A 20692-nucleotide genomic window follows, 5' to 3' on the forward strand; every position below is an offset into this window, starting at 1 on the left:
TAACAGGAAGAATAAGAAAAAAATGGAAAAATTCATTATTTCTCAGTTTTCAGCCATTATAGTTTTAAAATAATACATGCCTCCATAATAAAACTCACGTATTGTATTTACCCATATGTCCCGGTTATTACACCGTTAAAATGATGTCCCTATCACAATGTATGGCGACAATATTTTATTTGGAAATAAAGGTGCATTTTTACCATTTTGCATCTATCACTATTTACAAGTTTAAAATAAAAAAATATAGAAATATTTCATCTTTACATTGATATTTAAAAAGTTTAGACCCTTAGGTAAATATTTACATGTTTTTTTTTTATTATTGTAATGGTTTTTTTTTAATAGTAAACATTTTATTTGGGTAGATTTGGGAGGGTGGGAGGTAAACAATAGATTTATAATGTAAATGTGTGTTAAGTTTTTTTTTTTTTTACTTTCAGTTGTAGTATTACTTTTTGGCCACAAGATGGCGGCCATGAGTTTGTTTACATGACGTCACTCTAAGCGTGAACACACGCTTAGAGCGACGCATGGGGGAGGTGACAGCCAGAGAGAAGCTGTTGCTTTTTCAGCGGGGGAGAGCAATCAGTGATCGGGCACCATAACCCGATTCACTGATTGCCTGGCTAACGAACCGCGGGCCGGGAGCGCACGTGCACGCGCGCGATCGGCCGCGGGAGTTCCTGGACGTAGATTCTACGTCCAGGAACCAAAATAGGTTAAACAATGTCATTTATGACGCATTTCTGATAATGTGTCCTCCTGCTAATTAGTTTGGAATGTGTCTGTACTTTCCCAGACATAAGATTGGTCAGGTTGACACTGTAACACTGTAAAGAGTCTTTAGCAATTTAAGGCTTATTGAAACATACGGGTCTTCTAATATACTTTTTTTTTAAATGTAAAGCTTATTATATAATTCTTCTTACAACATTTAATCATATAAGATATAATTACACATTAAAATGTAATAATATAAAATCATGTTCTATATATTTGCCTTCCCTCTGGCAGATGTCATCATTTCATCATGTAAATATCAAGCTATATTAATTTTATAAGACTATGAAACCGCCAGGTGGTATAAATACAGGACAATAAAAAAAACTTTGCAAACTTATATTGACATTCCAAAGGACAATCCTAGTCAAAACAACTTTGTGGAACACAGCTAATGTGTTTTGAAACTTTCACTGCAAAATCCAGCATTTAAATGTATTTCAAAGTATTAAATGATATTATGTGTAATTATAGGTTTAACAATAATTATTTCCTTCTTTAAAAGGACTGTATTGATTATGAATATGTATATTTAATAACTGAGCAAATGTGTATATATATGATTGCTGCAGTAATGTGATTTTTAAACTTCTTCTTTTCAGTCTTCACACAGTACATTTATCTACAACCTTGACATTTGAAAGATGCTTTGTAACATAAACAAGAATGTTTTAGCCACTGTAACTAAAATAATATAATAATTATGAGTTTCACTGCCTGGAATATGCTGAGATGTCACAGAGCAATATTTAAAAAAAAAGTACTCTAACTTTACAGTTTGCAATGAAATTTTGCATAGAACATTGAAACTTAAAACATACACATATGACAGGTTTACCTGCATAGATAAAGCGCTAGAATTCTGACAATCTCCCGATGCGGAAGTGTATTGGAGGAGATGGGATGCGGATGCGGCCGTGCGAGAATCTGCAGCATGCTGCAGATTCTCCAATCGCTCTGCACAACATGCACGCAGTGGAAACTCTTCCATTGCTGTGCATGTGTTTCAGGACACCTGTGGTGCGATGCGGCTGTGTAGCCGCATCGCACCGCTCCTAGTGGAAACGGGCCCTTAGGGTCCTGAAGGTGTGAAAATGACCTCTGAAAAGTATGTGGAGTTTCGGAGTTACCACTTTCTTCCATGGCACAAAAAGAAGAACTGTGCTTTCCATGATATAATCATCTTCATGAATGACAATGCACCATCTCATGCTGCAAGGAATACCTCTGCATCATTGGCTGGTTTGGCATAAAATGAGAGAAACTCATGGTGTGGCCCCATCCTCCCCTGACAGGGCGGGACAGGAGGAGACACAAAGTGACAGTAGGGGAACAGGAGGATGGAAAGCGGCACAAAGGGGCGGGGGGGGGGGCAGGAGGGGGCAAAGGAGGTGGAAGAAAGCACGGGGTACTGTGGTACAGGAGGAGGCACAAAGGGGGTGAATGCTCAGAAGATGGCAAGAAGCTGCACAGGATGACAGGAGGAGGCACAAAGGGGTACAGAATGACAGTAGGAAACACCGAGGGGCACAGGATGCACAGAGGGGGTACAGAACAACAGGAGGCACTTAGGGGCACAGATTTGGTCCCAGATATATGGGAAGATTAACAGAGAGGCACAGAATGACAGAAGGCACAGAGGGGTCACAGAAGAATGAAAGGGTGCACAGGGGGAAAAGGGGTCAGGAGGAATGACAGTAGGGGACACTTGATGCACAGGGAGAAGAGGTGGCACAGAGGAGGCAGAGGGGGACACTGAAGGCACAGAGGATGCACAGGGGACAGAGGTGGCAGAGAAGAGTAACGGGGCAGATGTGGCTTAGAGAGAGGCACAGGGGACTTGCATACGAATTCAAGTTAAGAACAAACCTACAGTCTCTATCTCATTTGTTAAATGGGCATTACCTGTATTACCTTTGGAAATTCATTTTTGCCATGTTTACCTGGCGTGTGATGGTTGCCATATTTAATACCTTTTAAAAAGTAACAGTTGCCTGGCAGTCCTGCTGATCTCTTTAGCGGCAGTAGAAGAGCTCAACTTCAAGGGTGACCGGAAATTTGCAGAAGTTTGGGTGCCTGCTATTTGCAGCCTAAGTGTAATGCTTGGGGGTAATACTTTGACCACCCAGAGCAACAAGGCTGGTAGCTGAATAATGGAAGAGGCTACACAGGCTGCCCAGAGCAACTGCAGCTCTGGGCTTCCGATATCGCTACAAATAAAACACAATGGCAGCGCAGTGCGATGTTGCGCTGCCTTAGTGATAGCAAGCATTCAGACAGGTACAAGACAGGACTATAGATTGGAGCGTAACTAGTAGCAACCACAGCTCACAGTCACGTCCACAGAAGCAGAGCAAACAGGCTAACAACAGTCACCAGCAAGCATCCACCCAGGCAAGACTACAGGATAGAACGTAACTAATAGCAACCGCAGCCTATAGTTATGTTCCCAGAAACTAGAGTAGCAGGAATACTACCAGTCACCAGCTACCTTGGCAGAGTCCAAGCTATCAGGATAATGGACTTCACTGACCCACCGCGGATGCAGCGAATGTCCATCAAGCATGGAACTAGGCAATACACAATAATACAGAAAAATATCAAACGGCCCAACTAACGGATAAATATATATTAGCAAGTCTGCATATATATTTATCAAGAAACTAGCTAAAGCACAAGTAAAAAGGTCGCATTGAAGTACAATAACAGAACTATACATAGTAACAAGGTTCCCAGCAGACCAGCGTACTGACCTCTATAATGGGCAGGGTATAAAATGGGAGGCAGACTTTTAAACCGGCAGTAGCCAATGAATGCAAGCATGCAAATTTCCACACAGCTGAATGGTAGTCACTCAATCCTGAGCTGGCTTGATTACCATTTGCTAGCTGGCTGTGAATGCAAAGGATTCCCATAAGAAATACATGCAGTATTATGTAACAACATGCATGCAGGAAATCCAGGGCTATCTGGCCACAGCTCAGCTGCAACAAGCAATTTGTGGAATGATGACAGCATCCTGAGCTGCCCAGAACTGCAGAGCGATTGCAAATGACAATGAGACTTATTGCGAATGCACAACCGAATGCAAGCAGATAAGCCAGAACTGTCCGTTTGCAGCTACACTGCAACGGACAGAATACGCTACAGGAGGGATCCTTACACTAAGTTTGTATAGCGAGCTGCCCTGCGCCCGCTATTTTATCAGGTGCTTACATTTTTCTCAATTGCCAATATTAACATGGGCGCCCAAACTTCCACAGTCTGATGCTTCCAGTGGTGAAGTGGCCCTGGTTATCAATGGGTGTGTGGCGGGGGGCAGTTACGGTTAGGGAGTGCTAGAGGGTAAGCGCGTGTGAGAATAGATTTAGGTTTAGCGATAGTAACATTTACCGATATTATACTGTTAGAATTACCATTGCACAATAGTAGAATCAGTACATAGTTACATAGTTATTTTGGTTGAAAAAAGACATACGTCCATCGAGTTCAACCAGTATAAAGTACAACACCAGCCTGCTCCCTCACATATCCCTGTTGATCCAGAGGAAGGCGAAAAAACCCTTACAAGGCATGGTCCAATTAGCCCCTAAAGGGAAAAATTCCTTCCCGACTCCAGATGGCAATCAGATAAAATCCCTGGATCAACATCATTAGGCATTACCTAGTAATTGTAGCCATGGATGTCTTTCAACGCAAGGAAAGCATCTAAGCCCCCTTTAAATGCAGGTATAGAGTTTGCCATAACGACTTCCTGTGGCAATGCATTCCACATCTTAATCACTCTTACTGTAAAGAACCCTTTCCTAAATAAATGGCTAAAACGTTTTTCCTCCATGCGCAGATCATGTCCTCTAGTCCTTTGAGAAGGCCTAGGGACAAAAAGCTCATCCGCCAAGCTATTATATTGCCCTCTGATGTATTTATACATGTTAATTAGATCCCCTCTAAGGCGTCTTTTCTCTAGACTAAATAAACCCAGTTTATCTAACCTTTCTCGATAAGTGAGACCTTCCATCCCACGCATCAATTTTGTTGCTCGTCTCTGCACCTGCTCTAAAACTGCAATATCTTTTTTGTAATGTGGTGCCCAGAACTGAATTCCATATTCCAGATGTGGCCTTACTAGAGAGTTAAACAGGGGCAATATTATGCTAGCATCTCGAGTTTTTATTTCCCTTTTAATGCATCCCAAAATTTTGTTAGCTTTAGCTGCAGCTGCTTGGCATTGAGTACGATTATTTAACTTGTTGTCAATGAGTACTCCTAAGTCCTTCTCCAAGTTTGATGTCCCCAACTGTATCCCATTTATTTTGTATGGTGCTAGACCATTAGTACGTCCAAAATGCATGACCTTACATTTGTCAACATTGAATTTCATCTGCCATGTATGTGCCCATATAGCCATCCTATCCAGATCCTGTTGCAATATGACACTATCTTCCTGAGAGTTAATGATTCTGCACAATTTTGTATCATCTGCAAAAATAGCAACATTGCTCACTACTGCATCTACTAGGTCATTAATAAATAAATTGAAGAGCACTGGACCCAGAACAGACCCCTGTGGGACCCCACTGCTAACAGTCTCCCATTTTGAGTATGATCCATTGACCACAACTCTTTGTTTTCTGTCCATTAGCCAGTTCCCTATCCATGAACACAGACTCTTCCCCAGTCCTTGCATCCTCAACTTTTGCACCAGACTTTTGTGGGGAACAGTGTCGAAGGCCTTTGCAAAGTCCAAGTATATCACATCTACAGCATTCCCAATATCCATATTAGCATTCACTACCTCATAAAAGCTGAGCATGTTAGTCAAACAGGACCTGTCTTTAGTAAACCCATGTTGATGCTGAGAAATAAGATTATTTTCTACTATGAAGTCATGTATAGTATCTCTTAGTAACCCCTCAAATAGTTTGCATACAACTGATGTTAAACTTACAGGTCTATAATTTCCTGGATCAGATTTTTTGCCCTTCTTAAATAATGGGAAAACGTGGGCTGTACGCCAATCCACTGGGACTCTGCCAGTTGCAAGAGAGTCACAAAAGATAAGATAAAGGGGTTTATCTATAACTGAACTTAATTCCCTTAGGACCCGAGGATGCATGCCATCCGGGCCAGGTGCCTTGTCTATTTTTAATTTATTTAGTCTTGCCTTCACTTCTTCCTGCGTTAAGTATTTAATATTACAGTTAGAAGATTGAGACTCTTCCGCCTCTGTAGTTTGCAACAGTGCTGTTTCTTTTGTGAAGACAGAAGCAAAGAAAGCATTTAATAACTCTGCCTTACCTTGGTCATCCACCATTGAGTTCCCATCCTCATCCTTTAGGAGTCCTATACAGTCAACCTTTCTTTTTTTAGAGTTAATGTACTTGTAAAACTTTTTTGGGTTAGATTTGATATCCTTAGCGATTTGTTTTTCAGCTTCAATCTTTGCCTGCCTAATTTCTTTTTTTACAATTTTTATTGCACTCCTTATAATTGCTTAGTGCAGCCTCTGTCCCCTCCTGTTTTAAGACCTTATAGGCATTCTTTTTCCTCTTCATTTTATCTTTAACCTTTCTATTCATCCATAGAGGCCTTTTTTTATTCCTAGACATTTTGTTTCCATATGGGATATACATACTACAGTATTGATTGAGTATAAGTTTAAAAGCTTGCCATTTCCCTTCAGTGTCTTCCCCTTGTAGTACATTATCCCAGTTCACCAAACTTAGTGCCTGCCTAATTTGAGTGAACTTTGCTTTTCTAAAGTTCATAGTTTTAGTGGTCCCGCTGCCCCGTGGCCTATCAGTCACTAGCTCAAACGTTATCATGTTGTGATCACTATTTCCCAAATGTTCTTGAACCTGCACATTTGATACATTATCTGGTCTATTAGAAATGATCAGATCCAGTAACGCATTCCCCCTAGTTGGTTCAGTTACCATTTGAGTCAAGTAATTGTCCTGTAGTGCTGCCAGAAATCTGCTGCTTTTACCAGAATGGGTAGCCTCAATACTCCAGTCAATGTCTGGAAAGTTGAAGTCGCCCATAATTATGACCTCATTTTTACCTGCAGCTTTTTCAATCTGCTGGTAATATTACCAATTTTTTACTAGCAGCTATTTCCAATGTTCACTTAACCCCTTGCGCACCAGCAGTCTCTGGCCCCTCAAGGACCAAAGACTGCTGGTACCAAAAACGCCGCATACTGCTGAAACGCCGCACATACCCACCACTCCCACTGGTCATGCCGCTCTCCCATGGCCGCAGGTCCCTCTCTTTGCTGTCTCTATGACAGCAGAGTGCTGTCAGCCGGTCAGGAGCCGCTTTGTTTGGCTCCTGACCCTGTCCATTAATGTAAGCCAATGGGGTTGGCTTAAGGTCGTCACGTGGTCAGGAGCCAATGAAAGAGGCTTCTGACCTGCTCACACAGCTTTGCCGTCATATAAACGGCAAATTGCAGCAGGGAAAATGCGATATGATCAGTGTGGCAACAGGAGCGCTCGTTTCCAAAGCAGTAAAATCTACGTCCTGTCAGAGCCGCAGCACCACCTGAAGGACACAGATTCATACTACTTCAGTCCGGAAGCAGTTAAAAAAAAAAAACGGGCAGAAATTAATTTTTGGGCATCACAAAAGGCCGTTTTTTTGATGCATCTCTGGCAGGTAAAGTGAGATGACACCATGCAGTAGTAACATGACAGATAGGATAAGGTAGAGGACAGTTTATTTTAAAGAGACAAGTTAACTTGCTTTATGTTTATGTAAGCTCTTGACCCAGGGAAAATCAGTTATAATAAATAAAAGCTGTTTCTGGTCCATGGAGGGTGCCTTTCTTCAGAAAGCGTGACAAACAGTATACCATTGTGCAATAAGTTTTTTTAATACTATGATGGATAAGGAACACCCATGGGAAATGAGAGAAACAGTCCCTTGTGAATATGCATACACTTCACCAAACAATGTGATAAATAAGCAGATCACGTAATCCAACTGTTTAATCAGCCATTTACAAGTGCCTGTCACCAGATCACAACATGCCCACATCTTTTGTCCCATGCAGCCACTGGTTAATGTCACAAATCAGCCTAGTACCTGTAAACAAAGTTTGGTGGTCTGATGAGATGGGAGGTGCCAAATCCACTAGTTCAAATCGATAGGGCACTAAACTCGTCTACCATCTTTGATATTGTCTCAGTAATGAGCACAGGTAGCTGCTCATGGCATCCGTTCCGCTTTCCCGATGGTGCCATGGCAACCATCATGAACCAGTTGCACTGGGCATGCAACCATCTGATAGGAGAGGCTCCAGGCGGGTGCTGGGCATGTGGGAGACGCCCATTTGACCAAATTGGCAAAGTCAGTTAACCCTTCGCATACTTGCATGCAAATGTTCATACAAGTGCTTTCACAAAATTTAATTATCAAGAAACCAGCGCTATCCCTACAGAGGGTACAAAAGAATACATTCTCTTGCGTAATCACCTACACTGCACAGAGGTGTCCTAACTTGAAGCAATGTGCCTGGATCTATGTGTTTTCAGGACATCTATGAATACTGGGTTTTCTCTGCGTGGTGTAGGTGACTACGCAAGAGAATGTATTCTTTTGTACCAAGACCCTGGCTTTTAACTTCGCTATAGGAATAAAAGTGGTCCCTGGATGATTGATTTCTGTGAAAGCATTTGTATGAACATTTTGTATGGGAGTGTGCAAAGGGTTAATTGACTTTGCCATATGGCCAAACTGGCTCTCTATTGGGCAGGGGCCAGTGCCGAGCATGGACGTCGCTCCTCCTGGGGACCAGGGCTTCAGGTTGCTAGAACAAACTGTTAAGCATAGCATTATTTACACCAGTGAATGCAAACTTTTGCATGTGACATCTGAAGCAAACTGCTCCATCAACCACCAATGTGATTGTGCCATTCAGAACACACATGGGCACATGCTTTGGCATACATATAGACAATTCACCTTGATCTGTTATGATCATCATAAACTGACTATAATCAGCATTAGAGTAATAAACGCCTAAATCAAAACACCAAGCAGTGTTCTCCCCAGAATTTTTTTCCAGCCGGGTGGTATGAAAAAGTAGCCAGGTGGCATGAAAAAATAGCCGGGTGGTGTGAGATAAGAGAATGCAGGGCTGGCACTTCTCTGCTTACAGCAGAGGAGGAGGTGAGCAGAGAACAGCCGGGTGGTCACCAAAAATAGCCGGGTGGAACACCCGCCTGAAAGAGCCTGGGGAGAACACTGCCAAGTTTTCCATAATGCATATGTCCATACTCCTGAAAGAAGTAGATACTCTAACAAATATGGTCCACTCCATTATTATAACTTTCTGATAATAACTGACTCAGAAAACTGTTTTAGACAGCAATTTGTATTTCCATTTCAGGTCTAGTCAGGCCTCTAGGAAGCCTGAATATCGAGTTGGGCAATATGTTGTGGACATTACTTCATTTGAACAGTTGGTACTTCCTACACTGAATTCTCTGGTGAGTGCCCATCCATTTCTCTCTGTAAAATATAACCTTGAGAAAAAAGTGTGTTCATGATTTGATTTAGCCTGGGACTTATTACTTGGATAATATTGCACTTCCTTTGAATAGTGTGTCAATACCAGACTTTGTGGTACACGTGCACTTTGATTCAGGGTGCCTGTATTGTCAGCACTAGTAAATTTTGTGAAATGGAAGTTGGCATTCACACACCGGTAATTTCTGCGCTTAGAGGAACGTGGGCAGATCACCCATACAGAGTAAAGCCTTTGCTCCTTTTACACACCCTAGTAATTATGCAGCTATTTTATGTCTTGGTGGTATTCAGTAATCTGAGATAGAACCCTTATCTTTCCTGTTGTGTTGTTGTGTGCTAGCAGTAGAAATGGTAGAACCATAAATGTGTCATGTCAAGAAAGCCGCAGGCAGCCCAGTAGCAAACGTGTTTTCAGAATCCTTATGTTTTGCATAAGTACTGGGGTGATCAACTTGGAGGCTGTCAGTACATCAATCTAAAGCTGTGACATTATGGCTTGTTATCATAACTGGGCTAGATATTATTTCAAGGGAAATCCCACTTTTGCTGATAACTTAGTGCTTTTACTCCAGCTATATACATTGCAAGGATTAATGGCAAGCATTATTACAGCTGCTCTATTAAATTAAGGTATTAGATAAAGGTATTCCAGCTATTAAAGGTATTCAAGCTATTAAATGAAGGTATTTCACACTGCTTCTAACAGAAACCGACAGATGGAGTGTCAAAAATTTTCTTTCAGTCCAGGTGCTGAATATAAGTAACATTGGCTACTGTTTTGTGCACAGTGTAGTTGATTACTCCAGCAGTAAGGTCAGAGTTTGTGGACAGTTTTTGCCAACAGTACTCCAGTCTCTCATTCCTAACAAGTACTTCCCATTCCACCACAAAGGATAAGATGGGTGAATATTAATACTGCCACCAAAAAACACCCAGTTAGTTGTAACTGCCTATACAGTAGTCAGTTGGATCTTTGACATGTATGGTCACACCACACCTCTCTGGCTTCCTGTTCAATGCTTTTCCATATTGATTTCAGTGAACAGACCTCATGTGGACCATTCACCTCAGGACAAATACAAACCCTTCCACAATGGTAAACACAGGATGCAGCTGCTTGGGGTGTAAGTCACACAATGTCATTCACACCCTGATGAATAGGTGCTTGCTTCCACAAATCAGCATTTAGCACAGAAAATGATTGGTATGAACAATGAACCCAGTCTTTATCCTTTGAGGTTGGAATGTGAAATTCAGTACCTGTCAGGAGTTAAATACCTATTGTGCAGCTTAAAGCACACCTGACCTGAGAGGGATGTGAAGTCCTGACATTTATTTCTTGCAGTTTCTGCCTCTAACACTTTTAGCCATAGACTCTGAATAAGCATGCAGATCAGATGTTTCTGACTGAAGTCTTGACTAGATTAGCTGCATGCTTATTTCAGGTGTGTGATTCAGACCTTACTGCAGCCAAAACGGATCAAGGATCAGTAGAACTTCTAGGCAGCTGGTATTGTATAAACGAAAATACATATGATAGCCACCATATGGCTCTCATTTCAGACTCACTTTGAGTTTCTACTAGTTCCCTTCAAATCACCTTTAGGACCTTCCACTAACTTTGCCATTGGCACTTATGTGTACCATGACAGCGGGGTCCTGCCCAGCCTCACCCATCCATTTGTCTATGTGATTTGCTATATGCTGAACTCGAGAACCTGTGGGACAACATACTGTAAGGCATGCACAATCCCTGTGGTAAATTACCCTGTCTGCCCACCTGACAATAGAATCCCATACCACCAGCAACTGCCTGGCCTTAGTTGCATTCCCATTCTCATTGCAGCAGTTAATTCCCTGGTTGCTAGAGGACATATCCTGCTGCAGCCTTGCTACCCCATTATTAACGTCCCAACATCATGCAAACATGCATATTTATTAGGGGGTGCTAGCTCAAGACTAGCCTTACTTACACTTTTCCCCCCTTTTTTCTTACTGTGACCCAGCAACCAACCTCACTATCCTGTCTCCGCTGCACTCCACTCTCCTCTTCACTGATCCCCACTAGTACATGTTCAGCGAGCAAAAGGGTTGTTAACGTATTGTTAATGGATCTCAGTGTTAAGAGCTGTTCATTTAGCTCCCTGATCATAGTTTCTGTTCCAGTCACCTGTATTCAAATAAAGGGCCGTGCACAACGTGATTTTGGTCTGTTGGACTACAATCAAGAGTGGCAAAGGAATAGACGAGCGACTGATAACAGGCAGTTTGCCTGATCCACCTGGCGGATCAACTCGCACAACTGTTGGGCTGATATTGTGCAGTTGGCCACGGGTGTACAACTGTTTTTGAACAACGTATTTGTTTAAATGGCTTGTCGTGGGGTCGTTGGATGAGTATGTACATTAAAGAGACTCTGTACTGAAAAAAAGTTCCCCTGGGGGTACTTACCTCGGGAGGGTGAAGCCTCAGGGTCCCAATAAGGCTTCCCCCTCCCCTGTAGCTGCAGGCAGTCCAGCGCTGGCTCCTCCAAAGCGTCCTGCAATCCTCGCTCCACAAGCCTGACAAAGCTTGATATATTTACCTTCCCTGGCTCCAGCAGGTAGCGCTGTTGCGGCTCTCAGCACCGAAATAGATGGAAATAGCCGATCTCTGTCGGGTCTGCTCTACTACACAGCCGCAGGAGAATTGCGCCTGCGCAGTAGAGCAGACCGACAGCGATCGGCTATTTCCGCCTATCTCCAAGCGGAGAGCCGATACTGCGTCTGCGCTGGAGCCGGGAAGGTAAATATTTACATCCCCACCATTCGGAGGGGCACAGCCAGACCACCGTGGGACACAGGAGGACGGGGGAAGCCTCGATAGGATCCGGAGGTACTCACCGAGGGGAGTAGCCCCCAGGGAAACTTTTTTTTTAGTTACAGGTTTTCTTTAAAAGATTTCAATACAATTATGCAGTTTCGTCTTCAATATCATGTTATAACAAGAATACAGCAAAACCAATTCTATATTATAACAGTTGTTGTCTAAACTCGGCAAAACACAACACATTTAATTCACGGTTTTACACCTGAGTGGAAATGCAAACCTCAGAGATAACAAATGAATGCAATGTCACCCATGAAGTTGACTGTCACTAGAGACAGTGGCTGAATAAATCAGTTCACCATTCACAGAGCAGATCAGGGATGAGCTTATGACAATAATTTTGAAAAACTCTAGCTAATGCAATGCTAAAGATGAGGTTTATAAAATCACATCGCTCAAGTGAGAACACACACCTAGCATTACATTTTTTAGATCACAAGCACTTAGAAAAAGCTCTTGCAGTGTGAACCAGCCCTACAGCTGGCCATACACTGGTTGATATGGTCATTATCTGATCAGAGGGATCTATCTGATGGAATCCCTTCACACACTACACACAGATTTTGAATAGATTGCAGCATGAAATCTATTAAAAATCTGTGCACACTGCCTGCCAGGTTTCCAGGGAGGGCTGTGCAGAGTGTAGGGGCAGCAGAGCTACTCTTACCTGTCTGGAGATGCGTCCTCCCGAGTCTTCTCTTCACCACTGGGGCTTCAGCCTGTCTCTTCACTCCTGGAAAGCTGTGTGTTACAAGACTAAAAACTAGAGGCCAAACACTAGGAGCTCTGTGGCATGTACTTTACATGACCACTAGAGACCTCTAGTATTGGGCATTTAGTGTTTACCACATGATACACAACTCCCCGCGAGTGAAGAGACAGGGAGATGCCCCGGAAGAAAGAAGACACTTGAGTAAGCGCCATTGGACAGGTTAGAGTAGCTCTGCTGCTGTCTGTCCAAAATCGAATGCTGCTAGTGACGCGTTCCCACTACCATTCAAAGAAAATCTTCCAAATCAATTGCTTTTGGCGGAAGATCGAAGTATCATTTGTGTCACCGATTTCTAGCTGATTATCGGCCAGATAACGATAAAAAAGACTAGGTTATGGCCTCACTAATTTTTATTTATTCAAAAATTAAACTAAAATTAAAATTTTGTTTTAGATGTGATGAAAAATACATGTAACAAACTTTTTTTGTTTGTATTTCCTATAGTCAAAAACTGGAAACATGGAAAAAAAAATTGTATGCATTATTGATGAAATTGGAAAAATGGAACTCTTCAGCCAGAATTTTATTTCCCTTGTTCGCAAAATGTTGGATTCTACTAATGTTGTAGTCTTAGGCACTATTCCAGTACCAAAAGGGAAGCCACTTCCTGTCGTCGAAGAAATAAGGCATCGGCAGGATGTGAAAGTGTTTAATGTAAGTGAAAGACATTAGGTTTTTTTATACATTTATACTAGATTTCCTTGCTGACTGGAAGAGTACTTTTGTTAATTGAATCCATGATAATGATACAAGTTGGAATTACCTAACAGTTGAGAGGAAACCCGTTTACTACAGTAGGGACTGTCTGCTCTGCACCGCCACTTCTCTGTCTCGATCTGAGAAGCAGGAAGGACAGAGCAGTGGCGGTACAGAGCAGACAGACAGGACCTGCAGCACCTGGACCCAGCAGGAGGTGAGTGCATGTGTGTGCTGCCTTTTTTCCTCCCAGCCCATTTGATTAACATAGTAGGGTGGGGGGGCGTGGCTTGACGCTGCAGCATGATGGCCGCTTAAACCCTAGCTCCCGTACAACGCCCGCCTGAAGCATCTATTCCTGCCTTCCCCAGAGCTTATTTCCTGGATATGAGGAGCTCCCGTCGTTCGCTGAACACTACGGCTGAACAAAAGCTGACCCAGCAGCAGAAGGGGAAGACCGTTCCAGAACTTTTCCGCTCACAAAACTCTCGGGCCTAGACTTCCAAAATGGCGCCGACGAAGGATACTCAGTCCGCGCAAGGCCCTCCGGACATAGCAACTACATCTAAGGCATGCGACCTAACACGCACAGCTCCTACACTGGCCGACATGTATGCCATGGCGGAGGACATCAAAGCCTCGTTTCATACAGCCATAGCGGGGGTCCGAAATGACGTAGCCGCCATAGGAGTTCGTCTTCACCACCTGGAAGAGGCAGACACAAGTAAGGCCTCCCAACTGCAGTCCCTGCGACACACCTCAGACGACCACACTAACTGGCTAGCAGAACATACGCGCCAAATCGAAGATCTAGATAACCGTGGGCGCAGATGCAATATAAGAGTTAAAGGCCTACCGGAATCCGTAATGTCTGACCGTCTAGAACATGCTCTTTCATCTATCTTCAATGAGCTGCTTGAACGCTCCTCGGAAACGCAGATCGGATTTGTACGGGCCCACAGAGCGCTTAGGCCACGAGGTAGTGACAATGACAAGCCAAGAGACGTAATCTGCTGCCTGGAATCATTTCCACTTAAAGAGGAGATTATGCGAAAAGCCAGATCCCAAGACGCAATACTCTTTAATGAAACTCCAATCAACCTATATCAAGACCTCTCTGCTATTACTTTAGCCAAACGCAGAGCTTTGAAACCGCTGCTGACGGCGCTGAAAAACAAGGGCCTTATGTATCGCTGGCGCTTTCCGTTCGCATTGACAGTACAACATGGAGGAAAAATGTTTACTCTTCGCAACGCGGATGGAGTGGAGGATTTCTGTGCGGACCTGGATATTCCTTCCGTGACACTGCCGGATTGGGATAGTAATCCGCTGATATGGAACGCTCTTCCTAACAGAAACCAGCGACGAAGGAAATCACCAGACAACGATGAAGATGAGGATCCCACTCTCCCATTACCTGAGCCAAATGCGCGGAAGGGGTCTATGTCCTCGCGGGATACTCGTCACTCATCCGATGAAGACTAAACATCAATACCCAATGGCTTAGATATCACAGGGCATGACGTCCACAGGCCTTTTTGAAAATGGGGACTTATGCTATTAAAGTACATGTGTCTGATCTCAGCATGACCACAAAACGGCTAGGACCGCACTTATAGACGCTATATACGAAACTGATATAAAGCCCTGGAACATCTAAGTGCAAGTATCTTATAGTTCAGAGTATCCTGTCACCCATATAGCTGTCTGGCACACTTTTTCTTTGTTACTAAGCCCTGACTATCATTCATATATTATTCATTCTCTTTTGAGTTGTTCAATATGTTTATACATAAATGACTGTGCCCCTGTTGGGCTTCAGAATGATGATAAAACTATGTTGTCTAACTGGTATGGCAAAATTAGAAGGGATCATATCCCTCCCCCTACCCTATATTCCTTCCCCCTTAGGGAGACATGTTATACAGTTATTAATGGTTAGACCTGTTGGATATGTTTAGTCCAAAAGACATAGGAGGGATACCGGTTGAAAGATATGATGCAACTATAGGTTATGTCTTTGCTCCTGTTTCTCTCTTCCTCACTCATCCACTACTACAATATACAGTATATGGTACTATAAATGACATGATGGTTCCCTCCCCCACCCCCTTTCATACTCTCCTTCCTTCCCTTTCCCCCCCCCCCCCTACCCCCTTCCCTATCCTCTCCCTTTCCCTTTGACCCCTTAAAAGCACCTGGCATCGCTGTCTGCATGACGGACACAAGACTGGGATGTGACAGAACTAAGCTGTCCAATTGCTCTGGCAAATACAGAAGAGAATATACACTCACCCGCATCCCCCCCCCCCCCCCCCCCTTAGGGAGATATGTTACGCTGTTATAAATGGTTAGATCTGATGGTCATGTTTATTGCAAGAGACATAGGATGGGTTTCGATTGAACGACATGATGCAAATATGTGCTATTGGGTTTTTTTTGCTTCTGTATCTCTCTTCTCAACTCACTTACTACTATAATGACATGCACATATTTAGTGTGTGATGCTGTATTTGATATGATGGTTTCTTACCCCTTCTCCCCCCCATGCTCCCCTCCCCCCCCCCTACCCTCTTCCCTACCCTCTCTCCTTCCCTTAGACCCCCATTTAAAAACACCTAACACTATCATCCACATAACGGACACATAGGTGGAATCATAGATCGTGAAGTAAAACTGACATTATACAAGTTTAACAGCTCCTCCTAGGAAAAAGATATAACTAATGTTTATCAAAGAGGAAAACTCTTTCTATGTAAAATGACGGGCAATAACAGGAGATTATATAGTGTACAATACCTTATACTCAAATTGCTTCTCGTACACCACCTTGACATCCTGTTGCACGTCTTCCATTTTCCCCACACAGTATATCCCTATATACTGAACAAAAACCCACATTGCAGGTGAGTACGTCCCTCCACGTCGTACTCACGTGGGCATTTTACCATTTCGTGACATATGCTGGGCATAACTCACTACCCACCCCTTCCGTGCCCTCGCCTTACTCTTATTACTACTACTTTCATCCCTCTCCTACTCTTTACCATATCTCAACCTATCTACTATACTAAATACCCCTACACCTGGAACTCCCGGGGACTTAGTGTGGAGCTGGGAACGGCTTCCAGGGAATCTCCATCCCTGAGCATGTCTCAACAAACTCACAAAGGTCCATTGAAGTGGAAATTCATGTCCCTGAATGTCAACGGAATGAACATTCCGGAAAAACGATCAGCTGTCTTTAACTTACTTCACAAGGAGAAGGTTCAAGTTGCCTTCTTACAGGAAACGATTTAAGGACACAACACATTCCTAAAAGATTTGATGGGAGATTCCCTGTGGCTTTTCACTCAACTACACTGAGCTCCAAAACGAAGGGTGTCTCCATCTTTATCCATAAGAATGTACCCTTTCAGCTGGAGGACATAGAGAGAGACGAGGAAGGTCGCTTTCTTTTTATTAAAGGAAGGATAGGCACAAAAATCTTCACTTTGGCATCGCTCTACGCCCCTAATAACAAACAGCTATCCTTCGTCTCCTCTGTGGTCTCCAGGCTGTTGGGTTTTTATCAGGGTATTCTGATATTAGGAGGAGATTTTAATCTCCCACTGCAACCTCTTCTAGATTGCTCAAATGGCTCTTCTGTCCTTTCCTATAAAACCCTTGGGAATATTAGGAAACAGCTACAACAACTGACACTCACTGATCCTTGGAGATTAGCACACCCAACAGAAAAAGATTACACCTTTTTCTCCCCCATCCACAACAAATACTCTCGCATTGACTACATCTTCATATCACAAAGAGACCTATCCTTAGTATACGACACAGAGATCGGGAATAAAACAATTTCGGACCACTCTCCAGTATCTCTAACAATAAAACTCCCTGAGACTATAACAAAAACATGGAACTGGAAACTCAACCCAAACCTACTGAATGACAAAGGCAGAGTACAGGAAATTTCGAATACCCTGTCCTCATATTTTGACCTTAACATTACTCCAGAGGTATCTGACTTAACGACCTGGGAAGCACATAAGGTGGTGGTGAGAGGTAGTTTTATTAGACAAGGCGCCAAACTCAAAGAAGAGAAAGAGGAGGGTATTCTAACCTTATCAGCAGAGATTGCACGTTTAGAGGCCATACATAAGAAATCATTAGCAAGCCAGACACTAGAGGAATTGAACTCAGCTAGACAAAAATTGAACAAGCTTGTTCTAGTAGATGCTAAGAGGAAAATTCTAGCTGGGAAAATAATATTTTATGAAATGGGGAATAAAAGTGGGAAATACTTAGCAAAAACTTTAAGAAAACAAAGGATGCACTCACATATCCCCCACATAATTGACAACAAACAAACGAAACTGGCAAAATCTGAAGAGATAGCAGAGGAATTCAGAAAATACTACCAAGCCTTATATAATCTCCCGGTAAATAAATCTAATATATACTCTACTTCGGATAGAAAGGAACAAATTACCAAATTCCTACATAAATATGGAAAACCATTAAATATATCCCAAACAGATAGAGAGGAGTTAGAGGCTCCATTGACCACAGACGAATTCCTCCTAGCTGTCAAAGCTTTGAAACCAGGCAAGGCACCAGGACCTGATGGCCTAACATCTCAATACTATAAAACTTTTAAAAACACGCTGGCCTCACCATTTATCTCTGCATTTAATAAAATCACGGCCTCTACTATCCCCTCTCCACAATTCCTGGAGGCTCACATATCGGTTATCCCTAAGCCAGGGAGGGATGCCAAGTTATGCTCCAGCTATAGACCAATCTCCCTGCTGAACCTGGACGCAAAGTTGTTGGCAAAAATTTTAGCTAATAGACTTCTCCCATACATTCCTGATCACATAGGAATGGAACAGGCAGGATTCGTCCCCGGTAGGGAAGCTAAGGATAACGTGATGAGAACAGTGGGGATAATGGCGCATGTTAAGAGACGAGGCATCAAAGCCCTCATTCTGTCCACAGATGCTGAGAAGGCATTCGACAGGGTGGCATGGGATTATATGCGTGCCACCCTGTCGAATTTAGGCCTTGGCACATGTATGAGACAATGGATAGAACTGCTCTATACCAACCCATCGGCACGTGTAAAGGCCAATGGCCTGCTATCAAACAAACTAATGGGACAAGACAGGGATGTCCTCTTTCCCCACTAATCTATATCCTAACCTTTGAGCCCTTTCTCAACGCTGTTAGAGAGGACACATCCATCAAGGGTATTCAAATAGGACCATTTAATCACGTTGTCGCTGCTTTTGCCGACGATCTATTATTCTATCTCCAGGATCCAGTGATCTCATTGCCTGCCCTCATTAAAAGGTTCAAGGAATTTGGATATATATCAAACTTTAAAATCAACTTCAATAAGTCCAAGGCACTTAATGTGTCACTTGATGACTCTATAATTAAACAATGTAAGTCCTCCTTTGCTTTTATGTGGACCACAGAATCCCTCAGATATCTGGGTATTGATATACCCCATGATCTGAAAGACATTCATCTTTTGCATTTTGTGAGGATAGGCAATGAGCTCAAGACAGACCTATTGAGATGGGGTGAGCAAAAAAGCATCTCTTGGTTTGGCCGTCTGGCATCAGTGAAGATGAACCTATTGCCTCGTTTCTTGTACATCAGCCAATGCCTACCTATCTCACTACCCCCAACTTATCTCAGAGACCTGCAGAAACCTATAAACAAATTTATATGGGGACACAAACCACCGAGAATAAAACGTCAAATTCTGATGCGTCCAAAAGAGGATGGGGGAATGGCACTACCAGACTTGCATAAATATCATCTAGCGGCACAACTTTGTCGGGTGGTAGAATGGGCTAACCATGACAAACCTAAACTCTGGGTCCAGGTGGAACAAGAAACCGTAGGAATAAAATCATCTAACTTGGGGTGGATAGAACACTCAGGACATGAGATTCGCCAATGGAACAACCCTCTCATTACAGCTTCTATTAAAGCATTACATAAGAACTTGGTCACGTTAGGCTTGGCATCCCTCCCTGGCAGACTAACTCCCTTATGTGAAAATCCTGCTTTCCTCCCAGCAGCGGACATCCCCTTCCTACAGAACTGGCCCTCTCACCAAGGCCCTAGAGTACAAGATTTTATTAGGCTTGGCTCAGTTAAATCACTTACAGATATGTCCACACTTCGAGATGATTTACACCTGACGCAATGGCAATACTTCCAAATTAGACACTACTTAAACTCATTAAAAAGCAAATTTGACTGGTCTAAAAACCTAACGACATTTGAACACCTGGTGCTATCCCAAAACAAACCAGATCACCTAATTTCATTGATATATCAGATACTCCTGGGTAAAGGGGGCTCAGACAAGTTAAAGTTTCAGGAAAAATGGGAGGAAGATCTCGGGAAAACGTTTGAGGATGACCAGTGGCAAAAGATTTTTATGCTGACCCATAAAGGATCAGTGAGTGTCAACACACAAGAATTAGGTTACAAAATTATCACTAGATGGTACAAAACCCCCTCAATGCTACACAGGATCTTCCCAATGGTATCGAATTTGTGTTGGAGATGTGGTCTAAGTGAAGGCACACTGATCCATATCTTCTGGACATGTCCACTGATTGAACGCTTTTGGAAGCAGGACCATCATTGGATGGAAAAGATTTTAAGAGATAAGATTGTTTTTGCACCAGAGACCTTGCTTCTCCATGTGACCACCGAACCCATGAAAAGCTATAAAAAATCTCTTACAATACATATGATAAATGCAGCAAGAGCGCTGATTCCTCTATGTTGGAAGTCCACCACACCTCCCTCAATCAAAACTTGGATCAAACGTATGGATTCAGTGGAATCCCTTGAGAGACTATTTCTATCCCAAGATAGAAACGATCGATATCTGATCACTTGGTCGGTGTGGGTGGAGTTCCAACACTCACAGGACTGCAAGATACTCTTGGAAACTTAAGGTTAGGGACAAATGCCAAATTCTTTTCTACTTTTCTCACTAACTCATTTCAC

General features: G+C 42.9%; 1 protein-coding gene across 3 annotated transcripts in view; it reads left to right on the plus strand.

The window, feature by feature from the left end:
* Nucleotides 1-20692, plus strand: part of NTPCR (nucleoside-triphosphatase, cancer-related) — a 61820-nt gene that overhangs the window by 26728 nt on the left and 14400 nt on the right. For all 3 annotated transcript variants that reach the window (XM_068231826.1, XM_068231825.1, XM_068231824.1), the window contains 2 exons: nucleotides 9179-9278; nucleotides 13403-13612. In XM_068231826.1, coding sequence (XP_068087927.1) covers nucleotides 9179-9278; nucleotides 13403-13612 — 310 coding nt within the window. The remainder of the gene's footprint in view (nucleotides 1-9178; nucleotides 9279-13402; nucleotides 13613-20692) is intronic.

This window comes from Hyperolius riggenbachi, chromosome 4 (assembly GCF_040937935.1).
Source record: "Hyperolius riggenbachi isolate aHypRig1 chromosome 4, aHypRig1.pri, whole genome shotgun sequence".
NCBI lineage: Eukaryota > Metazoa > Chordata > Amphibia > Anura > Hyperoliidae > Hyperolius > Hyperolius riggenbachi.